Source organism: Onthophagus taurus, chromosome 7 (genome assembly GCF_036711975.1).
Source record: "Onthophagus taurus isolate NC chromosome 7, IU_Otau_3.0, whole genome shotgun sequence".
In the NCBI taxonomy this organism is placed as follows: Eukaryota; Metazoa; Arthropoda; class Insecta; order Coleoptera; family Scarabaeidae; genus Onthophagus; species Onthophagus taurus.
Window position 1 is genome coordinate 38139183 of NC_091972.1, and position 16465 is coordinate 38155647.

Sequence of the window (16465 nt, forward strand, 5' to 3'; positions counted from 1 at the left end):
TTTAAAGTACAACATACTTAATTTCTTCAATACCAAAAACCTTAAATAACAAAGCAAATTTATTAATTATTCATAAATAATTTTTATTTATACATAAGTAGTAACTTTTAGGTCTTTTAAACATTAGGTTTATTGAAACCACACGTCAGTTCTAAACGTCAAAACATTTTAAACTGTCATTACTTTAACTGTTTTGTCATTATATACAAAAAATTCCATTCGCAAAAACCGTTTTACTCAAGAAATCTTAAAAGAATTTTTTAAAGATGCATTGGTTTCAAGGAGATATAGCCGAAGCCGTTACGATATCTAGAAAAAACGGCTCGATATTCGTCGTTTACGTTGAAGGTGCGATTCTAACCTAACTTTTAACCGTCAACGTTAAATTATTTTCGTGACATCTTCCGTATTATTTTCTTTATAACAAAATTGTAAGTTATACTGGTTTGAACAATTCATTTTTAGGTAAATGTGATGAATCTGTAAAAATAACGAAATTAATCGATGAGGAACAAGTAACGAATGAATTGAGCGGTGAACACTTTGTGAGTATTAAAATCGATGCCGGATCAATTGCTCATCAACAATTTGCGGAAATTTGTATCCTTTCTATAGAATTTAAGGTGTTTGGGTGAAAATAAAAAGTGTGTTATGTAATTTTTTCGGGAAATTAATTAATTTAGAATAATTTTGGAAATTAAATCATATTTAATCTTTTGAGTGCTTAATATTCTTTATAAACTGTGAAAATGAAACAATTTGTTCAATAAGGGTATAACTATTAAGATTATTAAAATCAATTGGGTTGAGTACAAATATTCACTTCATAATTCAAGAAGAACTGCTACAATTCTCTTTAGAGTATGTGGTTAACAAAATTTTAAAGAATGAAAACTTTGGTTCATATAAGGTATGTTATCTCTAAGTTTTATGGTTTATTATGCTACATAAGTATGTTTTTGCTACTTTACCAGGTTCATATGATTCACAAACTTCATGATGATAATTTCAACAGGATGCTTTGTTAAGAAACTGCTTGAGTCATAGTTTCCAGGGACTGAAGATATATTTCAACAGAATGGTGACCCATATTTTGAGCTTCAGGTTCAATATTTAAATTTTTGTGCATCAACACATTTTGAGTGACCCTAAATCTATTTTAACTATTTTTAGTATTATCCCTGTGTGTTTATCTACATACATAAATGTGGTGCCTAAATTTAGTATGCATTGAAATCATAAATCTGTAACAAATTTTGAGTTTAATCTCAATGGGAAGTGGTACTTAATCACAATCAAACCATTACCTAGTACTTATTTTTAAATATGTTTGCTGCAAAAATCTTTGGTTTAATTCCAAAGTTCCCAGTTCTGTTATTGGTTATATCTGTTTCAATTAGTTAACTTAAAATCTGGCGTAATAATATAATAAACCAAATGTGTAAAGTTTTATATCTTGATATGGTTGAAGTTAGATGTAGGTTTGAATCTGAAATGTGTAGAGAGTGTAGCACCCTAGAACTATGTGAGAAAATTTAACTGATGGTAGTACCACTATACAAAAGGGCAGACAAACTCATTAAAACTTCAGTGACAACACAAGTTAAAAGGTTGGCTTGTCACAGTAAAAATTTTAAAATCATATTATTAACATTGAACATCAAAATTGTACCTCTTTAGATTTAGATTTTAAATTATGTTCCCTGAGAAGAGGTTGTGTCATTGAATGCTAATGTAGAATGTTGGGTTACAATTGTAAAAAAGAACGTTTTAGCCAGCAACACATATTTAAAAGTTGGATGGAAGGTTTGTTCGAACTTTGAAAAAAATTATTCATATAATATCAAAGAACTAGTGTTAGATATAAAAAAGCACAGTTGTAAGAAGTTCAACTAAAATGAAAAAGACATCCTAAGCTGTAAAGAACAGTGGCGACAAAAAGTTAAGAAACAACAAACACTTTAATTAATAATTGGCGATATTTCCGCAAGGATCAAGAAATTAAAATTATCAAAACTACAAATATTGTTTTCTCAAAAACTAAAAGCTATTTTTCAAAATGGGTTGGTTTATTGGAAAGAGGACACTTTTATTAACACGTTGGGAAATTTTTATACTCGTATTCCAAAAAATTGATTTTATACGAATTTTTAAAACTTAATCGGCGGAAATTGCAAAAATCCAAAAAATTGTCGATCATTTCAAAAGTGTATTTCTCAAGAACTAAAAGTGATTTTTCAAAACGGCTTGTTGCATTAAAAAGAGGATACTTTAATTAATAATAATTGGTGATATTTCCACAAGGATCCTTCAAGAAATGAATTTTATAGCGAATTTTGAAAGTTATCGCTGAAAATTGCAACATCGAAAATTTTATCAATACTTCAAATATTGTTTTCTCAAAAACTAAAAGTTATTTTTCAAAACGGGTTGATTCATTGGAAAGAGGACACTTTTATTAACACGTTGGGAAATTTTCATACTCATATTCCAAAAAATGGGTTTTATACGAGTTTTTAAAGCTAAAATTGGCAAAAATTGCAAAATTCGAAATAATTGTCGATCATTTCAAAAATTTATTTCTCAAAAACCAAAAGTGATTTTTCAAAACGGCTTTTGGCATTAAAAAGAGGATACTCTAATTAATAATTGGTGATATTTCCACAAGGATCCTTCAAGAAATGAATTTTATAGCGAATTTTGAGAGTTATCGATGAAAATTGAAACATCGAAAATTTTATCAAAACTTCAAATATAGTTTTCTCAAAAAATAAAAGTTATTTTTCAAAACGTGTTAGTTCATTGGAAAGAGGAAGTCTTATTAACACTTTGGGAAATTTTCATACTCATATTCCAAGAAATGGATTTTATACGAATTTTTAAAACTTAATCGGTGAAAATTGCAAAATTCGAAAATATTGTCGATCATTTCAAAAATTTATTTCTCAAAAACTTAAAGCGATTTTTCAAAACGGCTTGTTGCATTAAAAAGAGGATACTTTAATTAATAATTGCTGATATTTCCACAAGGATCCTTCAAGAAATTAATATTATAGCGAATTTTGAAAGTTATCGATGAAAATTGCAACATCGAAATTTTTTTCAAAACTTCAAATATTGTTTTCTCAAAAACTAAAAGCTGTTTTTCGAAACGGGTTGATTCATTGGAAAGAGGACACTTTTATTAACACGTTGGGAAATTTTCATACTCATATTCCAAAAAATGGGTTTTATACGAGTTTTTAAAGCTAAATCGGCAAAAATTGCAAAATTCGAAATAATTGTCGATCATTTCAAAAATTTATTTCTCAAAAACCAAAAGTGATTTTTCAAAACGGCTTTTGGCATTAAAAAGAGGATACTTTAATTAATAATTGGTGATATTTCCACAAGGATCCTTCAAGAAATTAATTTTATAGCGAATTTTGAAAATTGCAACAGCGAAAATTTTATCAAAACTTCAAATATTGTTCTCTCAAAAACTAAAAGTTATTTTTCAAAACGTGTTGGTTCATTTGAAAGAGGACACTCTTATTAACACTTTGGGAAATTTTCATACTCATATTCCACGAAATGGATTTGATACGAATTTTTAAAACTTAATCGGCGAAAATTGCAAAATTCGAAAAATTTGTCGATCATTTCAAAAATTTATTTCTCAAGAACTAAAATTATTTTTCAAAACGGTTAAACGATTAAAAAGAGGATACTTTAATTAATAACAAAAATTGATAACAGCGACAGCTCTGTTAGTAGTGAATGTGATGATGAATTATAAGCGGAGAGAAGAAAACTAGGCGAAGCTGCAACAAGAGATTTTATAATATGTATCATATTGGGATTATTACAATGAGGTTGCTAATGACAAACCTGATATAAATAAAGTTGTATTCAATGAAAAAAGTCCTATTGGGGTTAATCTTGATTATTATCTGCAGTGCCCAACACCTAAAAGAGATACTAATTCTTGTGAATGGTGGAGTACTGAGTAATAGGTTTTTAATATCTGGCCAAAGGCTGATATTTGGTAACTATCCGCTATCTAGCTGGATTTTAAAAAATTTTTTAAAATTCGGTATTCAGTTTATGGCAAAATCGCTGAGACGGATCTAAAGATATAATTTTTTTGCAATTATTTGGTATAGATTTTAAGTTTTTTCCGCCATTTTTAAACGAGTAATGACGTCATCGATATGTTTTTCAAATAGCAATACCCCATTTCTATTACGGAATATGAAAGAGGACTATTTTCTAAATCTAGTACAGTCAATATTAATATTGGTTACATAAGAAAAATTTCGAGAAAGTTCATTATTTACAAATCATTTGAGATAGAAAAATAGCAGTAGCCATGCGTAACCATGGCAACCAACTGTTTCAGATATCAAAAATTTATCATTGTCAAGTTCCATTATTTTCCATTCATTGTGGTAGAAAAATAGCACTAGCCATGCGTAACCATGGCAACCAACTGTTTCAGATATCAAAAATTTATCATTGTTTTAATAAAGTATCTGAAGCAACTGGTTATCATGGTTACTACTATTTTTCTACCTCAAATGAGTCATGAACCCTTAAGGCAATTTTTCTTGAAAATTTTCTCATGTAGCTAATGTTAATTTTGGCGTCGAATCCCGTGAATCATTGGAAGGCACGAATTCTGCACTCTCCGTAATCTGTTTTTGTCCCTTCTATACAACTCGCTATCTATGGTTGGCCCAATATCTGAATCAGCTATAGATTCGAATCTGAATCTAACTTCAACCACATTAAATCCTGTTGATAGTTTTGCAGAACGAAACATATCCACTTTGAAATATTTGTTATGTTTAAAGATTCTCAACGTTTATAGATCTTGTTATGGATTTTTCGAAATTTTATTCTTCGGTTTGATGGCGGAATCACGAAATTATGGTTAATGTACTTGATGTAATGGATAACATTTTTAACTTAAAACCTATTACCATTAAATCTTTGCCTGTAATTTTGCATTAAAGTCAAATAATCTGTTGTAGTCTAGTTCATATTACATTTTCCTGTAATTTTCCACAACTTTTGCAGGATTTTCCCTGTTGTCTTTACAGTTATTCTCTTTGGGCACTGCATAGGTCTCGTTTTGTTTCAGAAATAATTTAATCTATTCAGTTCTACCTACTGATTTACTCTTGCTAGCTTTTGATTTGATTATTGGTCTTGTCTAGAAGCCATTGGGCAATTTTTATTTTTATTGGGTATTCCATATTTTGATCTGTAAGGAAGTTTTGGCAATTTTGATTTTCATGACTTCAGATTCTTACAGTTAATTACTTGTTTGTTGATTTGGGAAAGAGTCATAATACTCAGACTTCTGTTGACTACATTTCAATATTGCCATGATTTTTAGTAATCAATGAGATGTTCAGAACAACTGATGATAAGGGTTTTGATTACAACCCATACATGATTTAGCTGCATTTTCTTTAAAATATAGTACACCTCGAAAGTAGTTCCATGAATACTTAAATTGAATACTGATTTAGTAAGTAGTTGACCTCTTTAATGGAACATATCCTGATCGCCAACGCATTAGCCAAAGTATAGTAAGCCTAGCTACGATTAAGTTTAAAAAGCATAGGCACCTCGTCTCGAAGTCTGGCCGACCAAATATTTCCGGGGAGGTTCATCTAAACCTGGTTTTGGTGGCACAAGAAAACTCTCATTTTAAAAACCGCAAAATGTTATTCCTATAACCTCATTCACGACCAATGAGTCGTAGTTTTTGCAACGATGACGAAGACTTTGTCAAAAACATAATTTTTTCCGAAGAGGGAACATCTACATTGAGTGGACAAGAGAGTTGCACAACCAATATCCGCAATAGATCAATGTGTGCAACAAAGTAGTATTGCCCTGGGTCTTAACTTTTTTTAGGAAACATTAACTGGGGAGAGATGTTCAGATTTTTTCGAAACGATATCATAATGTTGACCCAAGTCAAATCCAACGGCAGTTATTGTAACAAGATGGCGCACCACCACACTTCAACAAGCTTTTTTATCACTTTTTGACACTTAAGAAATTGTTTAAAATAATTGGTTACCACAGTTGCTAATGGCTACTACTATTTTTATCATGTCAACTAATTTGAATCCCTTCTTCTAAATCTCCAGTATACACTCAAATCTGATATTTGAGTTTAATTATCCCAGTCTCAGTCTTTTGGTCGCTCAAAGGTTTTCGCTTATTTACCATTTACGTCTAACATCGTCTTGAAATATTTTCTTCTAAAAGCTGTTTGTCCATCTGGCACAAACTCTCCTTGGTTTCTTCCCCAGTCTTTCGTACAGAATTCCTGTATATTGTTTATTTAGTCGCTGTTTTGTAAAACAAATATTATTAACGAACCCTTCCCTCGTCAAAATCCTATTTAATTTTTTGTTCTAACTAGCTGCTTCAACCACATCTCATTTTGCAAACCTTCCTCCCCTCTTGAGCATCGTCCAGCAATCCTTCGTTTTCTATTTCCTCTACAACCTCAACACTTTTGCGACCTTTCAGGATGACTATGAACAGTTCTGTGATGAGTTCTGAAGCGATACAACATTTTGGCATTAAGATTTTCACTTCAGAAGCAAACGAAGAATGTCGTCACGTGTAGCTTTTCCACCAATTTATACACACCTGTATAACATCTCGTTATATTTAACTGAACGTTAATTGAGCAAAAGCATCGTTTACTTTTTAATTAAAACCAGTTAAATCTTCGCTAATCAAATAATTAACATAATCTCAGCGTCAATCAAACTGGATCACTAATCAGCGCTTAACGTGAAGTTAATCGAATGTTAATTTTAGGTTAATATCGCATTAAATCTCAAATATAAATTTAAAAAAGTGTAATTGAACCTTCATTTATAAACAGCTTTACAAAGGTCGATTAACGTCACGTTAAACCATGATTGTACACTAATCAGTGGTTAGCATGATGTTACTATATCGTTAATAAACTTGGTTTGGTGGCATTGAATTAAAACTATATTTTATAAAACGATTATCGTCATCTTAGTTTAAAGATATTGCTTGGAATAGCGTTCTATTAGCACTCAAAAGATTTAAATTTTAATCAGTTTTTTTAATTCTTGATGTTTTATAAGAACCTTAATTTGATAATAGATAAAAAAGTTAATGCTCCTTCAATATTTTTTATTGGCGCTGGAGGAGTTCCTTTAGAAATCATTGAAACTGTTCAAGATCTTGATGATTTACTCCAAAAAATTGAAAGTGTTAAATTAAAAAGTGGTATTAAATTTACTAATAATTCTCAAGGTAAATTATAATGTATAAAAATTGTTTATTAAAATATACTTTGAAAACATTTTATAGCAAACACCGCAGTTTCCAATTTCCTTTCAAATGAACAACAAGCTGTCGAATGTGAAAACGGAGTTTGTAAAATGAAGCCAGAAATAGAAAAAGAAACTAAAATCGAAAAACCTTCTAGTTCCGACATGCCAGACACTACCACTTCATCAAATCTAGTTTCGAATGAAGAAAATGTTAAGAGTGTAATGGAAGGTGAAGAATGTAAAAAACCCGAATTAAGTAAAGAAGAAAGAATTGAAAAAGCGAAAGAGATGATTGAAAAAAATAGAGAAATGAAACAAAAAGAGGAAGAAGAAAAAGAAAAATCAAAAGAAATTGAACGTCGTAAAATGGGACAGGATGTCCAAAAAATGAAACGTTGGCAAGAAGACCAAGAATTTAAACAAATGGTCGAAGCTAGAGAAAAAGAAAAGAAAGAACAACAAGCGGCCAGACAACGAGTTTTAGAGCAAATCCAACAAGATAAAGCGGATAGGGCAGCAAAATTTTCCAATCAATCTCCAACATCTCCCCAAGTAAACATTCCAGCCCAAAAAACACCTCCGTGTAACTCCAACATCGTTCGTATACAATTTAAACTCCCCGATGGAAGCTCCCATAATCACGAATTTACCCCAGATACGAAATTAAGCGATCTCAAAGCTTATATTCGTTCAAATATAGCATTAACGTTTAACAATTTCTTATTGGCAACGATGTTTCCAAGAAAAGAATTTTCAGAGGAAGATGATGAAAAATCGTTGAAAGATTTAGAGTTGTATCCAAGTGCAGTTTTATTAATTTTGCCACTTTCTCATGGGGCTGTGTCTACAAATTCTAATACAGGAATATTTAGCGCGTTTATTTGGTCGGTTATAGGCCCTATTTTAAATTTGTTTAGTTATATTAAGGGAATGTTGTTTGGAGCGCCAAGGCCTAAGGAAAATGATGGTAGTGGAAATGGTAAGCGGTCGACTGAACAAGGAGAATCTTCAAGGTTAGAAATACTACGTATTATCAAGTAAGATCCCGTAATCCAAATCATTTTTTCCTTTGTGTATCCACTTTTATCCTGCATGTATTGTAATATATACAGGATGGTCCATTTAACGTGAGACAAGCGATTATGTCGAAAATGATTCTTTTTATATAAAAATGAACCAAATGAAAGTTGTTCTGTGCGAAAGGGGAAAACATATAACGACAACAAGGTCATATGAAGGTCACGACCAATTTTTTAATAAACTATACTATTAATTAACAGCAAGTATAAAATTTATAATAAATGTTCAAATATTTCCCCACCCATTTCAATACAGTTATAAACCCTTCTACTAAAACGTTCTTTACATCTTAAAAGGTTTTCTTGGCTACTATTTCTGCATGCATTTCTTATCTGCTCTTTTATGTTTTCTGGCGTAGTCGATACTTCGCGATAAACATTAGCTTTAAGGACGCCCCACAAAAAAAAATCGAGAGGTGTTAAATCAGGTGATCTGGCAGGCCAGGAAATTGGACCTCACCTTCCAATCCATCGCCCAGCATAATCCCGATCTAAAGCTTCACATTTTGTAATTGAAGACCTCGGTGCAAGAAGGGTACAACTCCTTCTCTTGGTAAATGGAGCTACCCCCTTCTTGCACCGAGGTAAGTGTTATCTCACATGGCACAGTAGACGCATCTGATATATCAGATCATAATCTTGTGTACTGTGATGTTGAGTACGATAAACAAATGTTTTGGTCAAATTCGCGAAGAAATCCACCCTGCCGTTTTCGAAATAACGGCGTCCTACTAAATCGCGATTTTCCGCGAAACTGTATGGAATATCGAAAAAATAAAATATGCCACTCATTAAGAACACATCAGGCTACCACCTGTTCAAAATTAAAATTTTTTCGGACGATAGTTTTCGAGAAAAAAAAACGTAAAGTTAACAAAGTTGCCGGTACCGTAAAAAATCGGGTACTTTTTTCATTTAACTCCCGATAAAAAGAAAACCGTGAATCCGAAAATTTCCAAATTAACATATGTTACGTAGAAATGTTCAGTGATTACAACAAACTTTGTCGCAATTTTTTTTATCGAACGGTTGCGAGGATATCGATCTCTGAAGTGAGGGGCCTTGACTTTTGCACGGATAGTAGTTGTTTCATATTATTCGAGATACAAAATCTATGTCATACGGGTCCGACAATATATATCTTCAAATGATTAAGCTTTGCTTCCCATTTGTGCTTCAATTATTTTGCACATTATTAATTTTTGCCTGCGAGAAAATGTTTTTCCTGACTATTGGACGCAGGGTCGAGTGGTACCGTTAGCAAAGTCCTGTAACCCGAAATCCTTTAAAGATTTGAATTCTTGAGAGAGTAGTTGATTTACAGGTCCGCTATCACTTAGATTCATACAGTATTCTCCCTGATAAGCAGTCAGGCTTTAGGCCGGATATAGCTGCCAGACGGCATTACTTGACATCACAGACGACATCTTGTCGAATTAATTGTACTTTGTTAACGTTGCTTGATTTCAGTAAGGCATTTGACACCATAAATCATAAAATGCTATTATCGTTGTTACATTATAGCGGCCTTGGGCCGGTTGCTATAAGATATTTTCAAAATTATTTGAGTCATAGGAGTCGGTATGTCAGTCTTCCAGTGGGCTGCTCTGGTTCTTTGGGGGTTTCTAGGGGAGTGCCTCAGGGAAGTATAAATGGACCGCTTCTTTTTATCATATATAGGGTGATTCTCAACCTATACGCATAAACTTGGGGAATTATAATAATAATAATAATGACTTCAAAGTAAGTGTTCCAAGTTGTTTCCAATATTTTCTATACACAATTGGGCTCGCCGAATCCACGATGTCCCACTAGCGCGGCCTTACCTTGCTTAGTATTAACTTCCTCCGCTGCAATGTTAAATGCCTGTGTTAATCACTGTATGCCATCCGCAGTATCAGCCAAGAGGACGGCATCGTCTGCATAGCACTCAATCTTGATTTTGTAATCGTTCATAGTCTAACCATAGTTTACATTACATACTTTGTAATGTTTCCCCTGTTCTAATTCTTTTAAACTGAAACAGAGGAAGGCTGCTTGACGTTTTTTCGCCGGAGTTCTATCTGATTCTTTGATACATTTTCGTCAACATTGTCTGATCCGTACATGTCATTAAACATTGTCTTAAATATTGTCTTGTTACTAAATTTCGCCATGCATCATTTGTGTAGGAAACTCGTGCAATCACAAGGACGTGAGCAAACGATACATTCAAATGTATGTAAAAATTTTTTGCAGAAGATGAAATAAGTATGGTGGTGGCAGTTCTAAACAGATGAGATTGTTTGGTGTTGCTGTGTAAGATGATTTCTGGAAGCAAAGACTGTACGCTTTGAAGATGATATGATAGCGCGGCCTAAACCAGGGTGTTGGTGGATTGTCGGCAGCAGTTTGTACCTGATTTCGCAATCCTTGCTCAGTATTAACTTCAAGAGACTGAGGTTGAGGTCGGGCGATCGAGATGGCCAGGCCTATGAGCTACTTTGACCTGTCCATCTTCCGGGAAGTACCTGAAACAAAAAATTTTTTACTAAAACCTTTTTTCACCTATTACCCATTATGTGTCTCGAGGAATAAATCCCCAAGTTTATGCGTATAAGTTGGGAATCACCCTGTATACATCTCAACTTTTTCTTAATATAACCGGCAATTACCATTTATATGCAGATGACTCTCAAATATATCATACTTTCAGTCCCAAAGATACTTCAAGCATAGTGGGCATGGTCAATGATGACCTACGTATAATTACGGATACCGCCTTTAAGCATTGTTTAAACCTTAATCCTAGCAAATCACAAATTTTGTTGTTCGGGCCTAGTAACGGTAAAATCTCCATTAACAATACAGTGCTCCATATGGGATCTGAGGCGAAGAGTCTGGGAGTGGTGCTTGATCTTGCTCTGCGATTTGATACTCACGTCAGCGGTCTGATTAGGAAGTCTGTGGGAGGACTTAAAGCGCTGTATCCTGCTTGCAGCTTGTTGGCGCGCGATGTAAAAAAGATGTTACGTGAAGCATTAATATTATCAAATTTTAAGTTTTGCGATGTACTTTATGGACCTTGCTTGACTGTAGCAACATCGAGGAGAGTTCAGTTAATTCAAAACTCATGTCTGCGATACATATATGGGGTTAGGAAGTACGATAGGATCTCACATACCTTGTCTATGGCTAACTGGTTGAACATGGCTAACAGGAGGCGACTACATACGGCTTGCTTAATACACAAACTATTAGACATCGCATGGACGTTCATAATGTGAACATTAGGAGGAAATCACTTCTTGTTATACCGAAACATAAGTTATATAAGCGATATTTTCCTATACGGTTGAGCAGGTGTACAGCCTGTTTCAGAGTAAACGTCTTATTTTTTTTTAGCCACACTATGGGTACTACTTTCAAAATATTTGGCAGTAATATGTTTTAGGACATTCTCTACACGATGGTGATACCAGATTTTCAATTGGATAAATTATTTCAAAATGGCGACATTCAACTTTCTTTTTTTACATGGAATGCAATAATTTTTTTGGAAAAGTGCGGTTTAGTAGGATGCGGTTATTTCGAAAACGGCCTGACGGATTTCAACGCGATTTTTACCAAAATATGTCAAATAATATCGGTTGTCGGATTCCGTTATCAGTTTTTCAAAATTAAGGCTCCCTAATTTTTTAAGAGCGATTTAATGGAATTAAAAATTAAAGAGAAACAGAAGTAAGCTATGCGGGGAGAGGAAGGTTCCGTCTAATCGGACCAGATGGCGGGTCCCAGACAGTACGTCGCGCCTTTATCTTACCTACATAAAGAAATAAGGCGCGACGTCCTGTCTGGGACGCACCATCTGTTCCGATTGGACAGAACCACCGTCACACCGCAGAGCTTATTTCTGTTTCATTTAACTCCCGATAAATTTTCAAATTAACATATGTTACGTAGAAATGTTCAGTGATTACAGCAAACTTTGTCGCAATTTTTTTTATCGAGCGGTTGCGAAGATATCGATCTCTAAAGTGAGGATCCTTGACTTTTTGCACGGATAGTAGTAGCTCGTGAATGTTTTACACTCGATGTTATTTTTGTCCAAATATCAAGTAGCGGTAGACACAAAAGAACAATTGAACTTTAATCTAGTAGTCAAACGTCAACCAATGCTATCAATCTATTGACTCCATTGAACGACGTTTCAATTTATGTATTGAAAAAGAAGGAAAACATTTCGAGAATTTTTTGTAAATACCTAATTTTCATTTGATGTAAATTTTTAATTTTGAGTTTCAAAAAGTAGATGTTTATTACAAAATAAAGTTTAATTGTTTTTTTTTGTGTCAACGGCTACAAAAATAACATCGAGTAAAACATTCATGCGCTACTAGATTAAAATGTTAGTAGCTTTTTGATGAGGATAGACATGATTTTTTAAGGAAAACGAAATACTATCGTAAAAAGAATGTTTTTAGGATCTCAACAATAAAGAAAAATTATGGCATTCCATTTAAAAAAAAAAATTGAAAGTCGCCGTTTTGAAATAATTCGCCCAATTGAAAATCTGGTATCACCATCGTGTAGAGAATGTCCTAAAACATATTACTGCCAAATATTTTGAAAGTAGTACACATAGTGCGTAAAAAAAAAATAAGGCACTTACTCTGAAACAGGCTGTATAATGACATTCTCACACAATAGTTTATTATCATTAATTATTGTTTTTCTTTCTTTTTGTTCTTTTTTTTTTGTTTTTCTCGTGGTGCGATACGAAAACCGGGCACTGCGCCTGATAATACACCATTTGGACCCTTATTGTAACTTATATAGTTTAGTTTAGTTTTGAATAGTTTTAAATTTGAACGATTTAATTTTGAATTTGATGTAGTTTGTGGATTAGTTTATTTTGGGTAATTTAATTTGATTTATTCTGTAACACATTAAGGGTCACCCATAAAGGCATTTATTATTATTATATAAACGGGTAGGAAAATGTTTAAAAATTCAAAAATCTTATTTGTTCTTGCTAGATTATAAACGTTAGTTAATTGTTTCTGAAAAAGTTTCAATTTTTTTCAAAAGAATTGAGATTTTACATTAAAATATACAGGGTGATTTATAACATACGGAGCAGATTAAAAGAGCAAGTACTAGGGGCCAAACTGAAGATATGTTCTTAATAATGTTTTGACTACAACGTAATAATCACAAAGATATAGAGCATTAAAGCTGAATTAATTGCCCAGCATTTCTTACGATATACGGTATTACACTACGTTTAAATTCAAACTGCGAATATTTCGGGGTTACTTAAGCAATGCCTGATTAGCACCAATAATAAAATCTTTGTAATATGGCAGTTACGGCTATTTATAAATTTGTTAAATCACTCAAAAACTGGTGTTTGTTTTTTGAGAACCGCTGATACCATGTTTTTATTGCTGTCAATCCAGTTGACTTGGTTACCTAGCAACGGACATGTCATTTAATTTTAATAATCAATGTCATTTAACGTCAAAATTAGAATTTTTACTAATCAAAAAATACAATGGTAATGTACAGTAACGAAGAATACGTAGATATGCGTATTATTTATGGAGCTGCTGGAGAAAACGCTGCACACGCAAGACGTCTGTATTTAGAACGATATCCAAATCGACAGATCCCTTCTAAAAACACTTTTCTTCGGTTAATCCAGCGGGGAAGAGAGACAGGAAATTTGGAACCTAAGAAAGGTCTTGGTGGCGGTAGACTAAACAGACATGGAGTGAATGTGGAAGAAGAAATTCTAGAAATTGTGGAAGCGGATCGAAGCACGAGTACTCGTCAAATTTCTCACCAACTCGAGGTATCCCAGAATTTTGTTTGGCGTACGTTGAAAAGTAACGGTTTACACCCCTATCATTTTCAAAAAGTGCAAGGACTGACTATCCTTTGCGGTTGCAATTTTGCGAGTGGCTACTAAATCGTACCAACAGAGAAGCAGATTTTGCGGACAGTATACTGGTAACGGATGAATACTGTTTTACCAGAAATGGTGTTCTAAATGTTCACAATTCCCATGTGTGGTCGGACGAAAATCCACACGTTATTCGTCAAGGCTCTTTTCAACAACGATTCAGAGTGAATCTAAGGGCGGGAATTGTGAACAATACGTTAATAGGACCTTTCGAATTACCAGGAACTCTTAATGGAACTTCTTATTTACAGTTTTTACAAGAAAATCTGCCAGTACTCCTGGAAGATATTCCGCTACTTATGCGACGTGAGATGTGATTTATGCACGACGGTTGTCCTGCACATTTTAGTCGTAATGTACGAGATTTCCTCGATAATCCTTTTCGGCAAAAATGGATTGGTCGAGGTGGACCTATTCCATGGCCATCACGTAGTCCCGATCTTAACCCATTGGACTTTTTTTATGGGGATTCATGAAGGATAGAGTATATGCCACCGAGGTTAATACAATCGACGAACTACGACATAAGTCCACGATTTCCTCGAGTATCGTTAAATTGGATTCGTCGTGCGCAGTTGTGCGTCGAAATGCAAGGACAGCACTTTGAACATATGTTATAAAGAGATTATTATTATTATTATTATGTTATTTTCTTGTTTTAGAGATTTTGTAATTTTGCATTTAAAACATTATTATTATCCGTTTCATAAATTAACATCTATTATTTCTTTTCATAAATTACGTATTAAAACTAAACAATTAAATTGTCTACTTTGACAGCTCCTTCAAAAATGAGGATGGCGTTGACAAGTATTTTAATTGTTCTTTAGTGAATATCAGCGGTTCTTAAAAGTTAACGCTAACTTATTTAAAAAATTAACTTGCGATATCTATGTAACTATTAAGATTTTAACAAAACATTATTAAGAAAATCTCTTCAGTTTGACCTCAAGTACCTACCCATTTAGTCTCCTCCGTATGTTATAAATCACCCTGTATAGGGTGCCATTTAAAAAATTGGTGGTGACCTTCATATAACCTTGAAAATAAGGTCAAGGTCAAAAAAGCTATCGTCATATCGTTTCCCCTTCGCACAAAACAATTTTCATTTGGCGTTTTCGAGATAATCGCTTGTCACACGTTAAATGGACCAACCTGTATATTAAAAGTTTATTAAATTATTTAGGTCTCCGAAACGAAGAGCTGGAGAAACGACCGCTATAAGAAGACAAGGAAACATTCATCGTTTAACTGATAAAACGGACAGCGATGATGATAACAACACCTGGAATGGAAATTCTACCCAACAAATGTAGAATTTTCTAAATAATTGAATTTATCCATCTTGCTGATTATCACATTGTTTGAAGATTGCCTTACTATATTCGAGTGTGATGCAACTTACTATTTTATTCCTAAAATTAATGAAAAAAAAATCTTCAAGTTAAGAGATATTTATTAGCATTATTTCATAATAATTTTATCAGCAATCAACTACTTTATAAAAGAGATTATTATTTAATTTTCATTTATCTCGATTATTTAGTTGTTTGCTGCTAATATGCAATGATTGGAAGTTGTAAATAATGAATTAAATAAATGTTTTTTTTGCAACTAATAACTATGGTGGTGATTGTCCTCTTAACTTAAGATCCCCCCAAAGTTTGAATTCTTAATGGTCCTTAGTTAGCAGTAAATCTCGTTGTAACGTGGGTATCTATTAAATTCAATTTCGAGAGGAAACCGGGGCGTTTGCCGAAATGGACAAAAAGAAAGGACTCGTAGCCATAGAACGAATCAGACAAAGAGAACCCACAGAAACGTCGACGTCTACATAAACGAGAAAGAGACGAGACGACCGAAAGCGTCGGATGCCTTAATTGGAGATTATGCTGCCCGGGACTGTACCGTTAATGGTCGTTGGGGGACATCGCAGTTTTAATCTGGGACTAATTTGGCCTGCAGCGCCGCTGCGGACGGACTACGTACTAACTAGTCTGTCGGGGAGCTTATAATTGTCCGGCGGCCTGAAAAACTGAGGCGGAGCGCCCTCCCCCCGAACCCGGGGGCCACGCTGATTAAAAACGAGGCGCAGGGGGCGAGGCGAGACGTAC

General features: G+C 33.6%; 1 protein-coding gene across 2 annotated transcripts; it reads left to right on the forward strand.

The window, feature by feature from the left end:
• Window positions 1-147: 147 nt before the first annotated feature.
• LOC111416401 (UBX domain-containing protein 4-like) lies at window positions 148-15972 on the forward strand. Of its 2 annotated transcripts, none has more exons than XM_071197264.1 (5): window positions 148-348; window positions 466-600; window positions 7153-7305; window positions 7363-8362; window positions 15538-15972. In XM_071197264.1, exons 1-5 carry the CDS (start codon window positions 267-269, stop codon window positions 15665-15667), a joined length of 1500 nt encoding a protein of 499 aa, XP_071053365.1. In that variant the 5' UTR covers window positions 148-266; the 3' UTR covers window positions 15668-15972. The 2 variants fall into 2 exon arrangements, with proteins under 2 accessions (XP_071053365.1, XP_022904174.2); XM_023048406.2 differs by having other exon boundaries at window positions 7363-8338.
• Window positions 15973-16465: the final 493 nt, after the last annotated feature.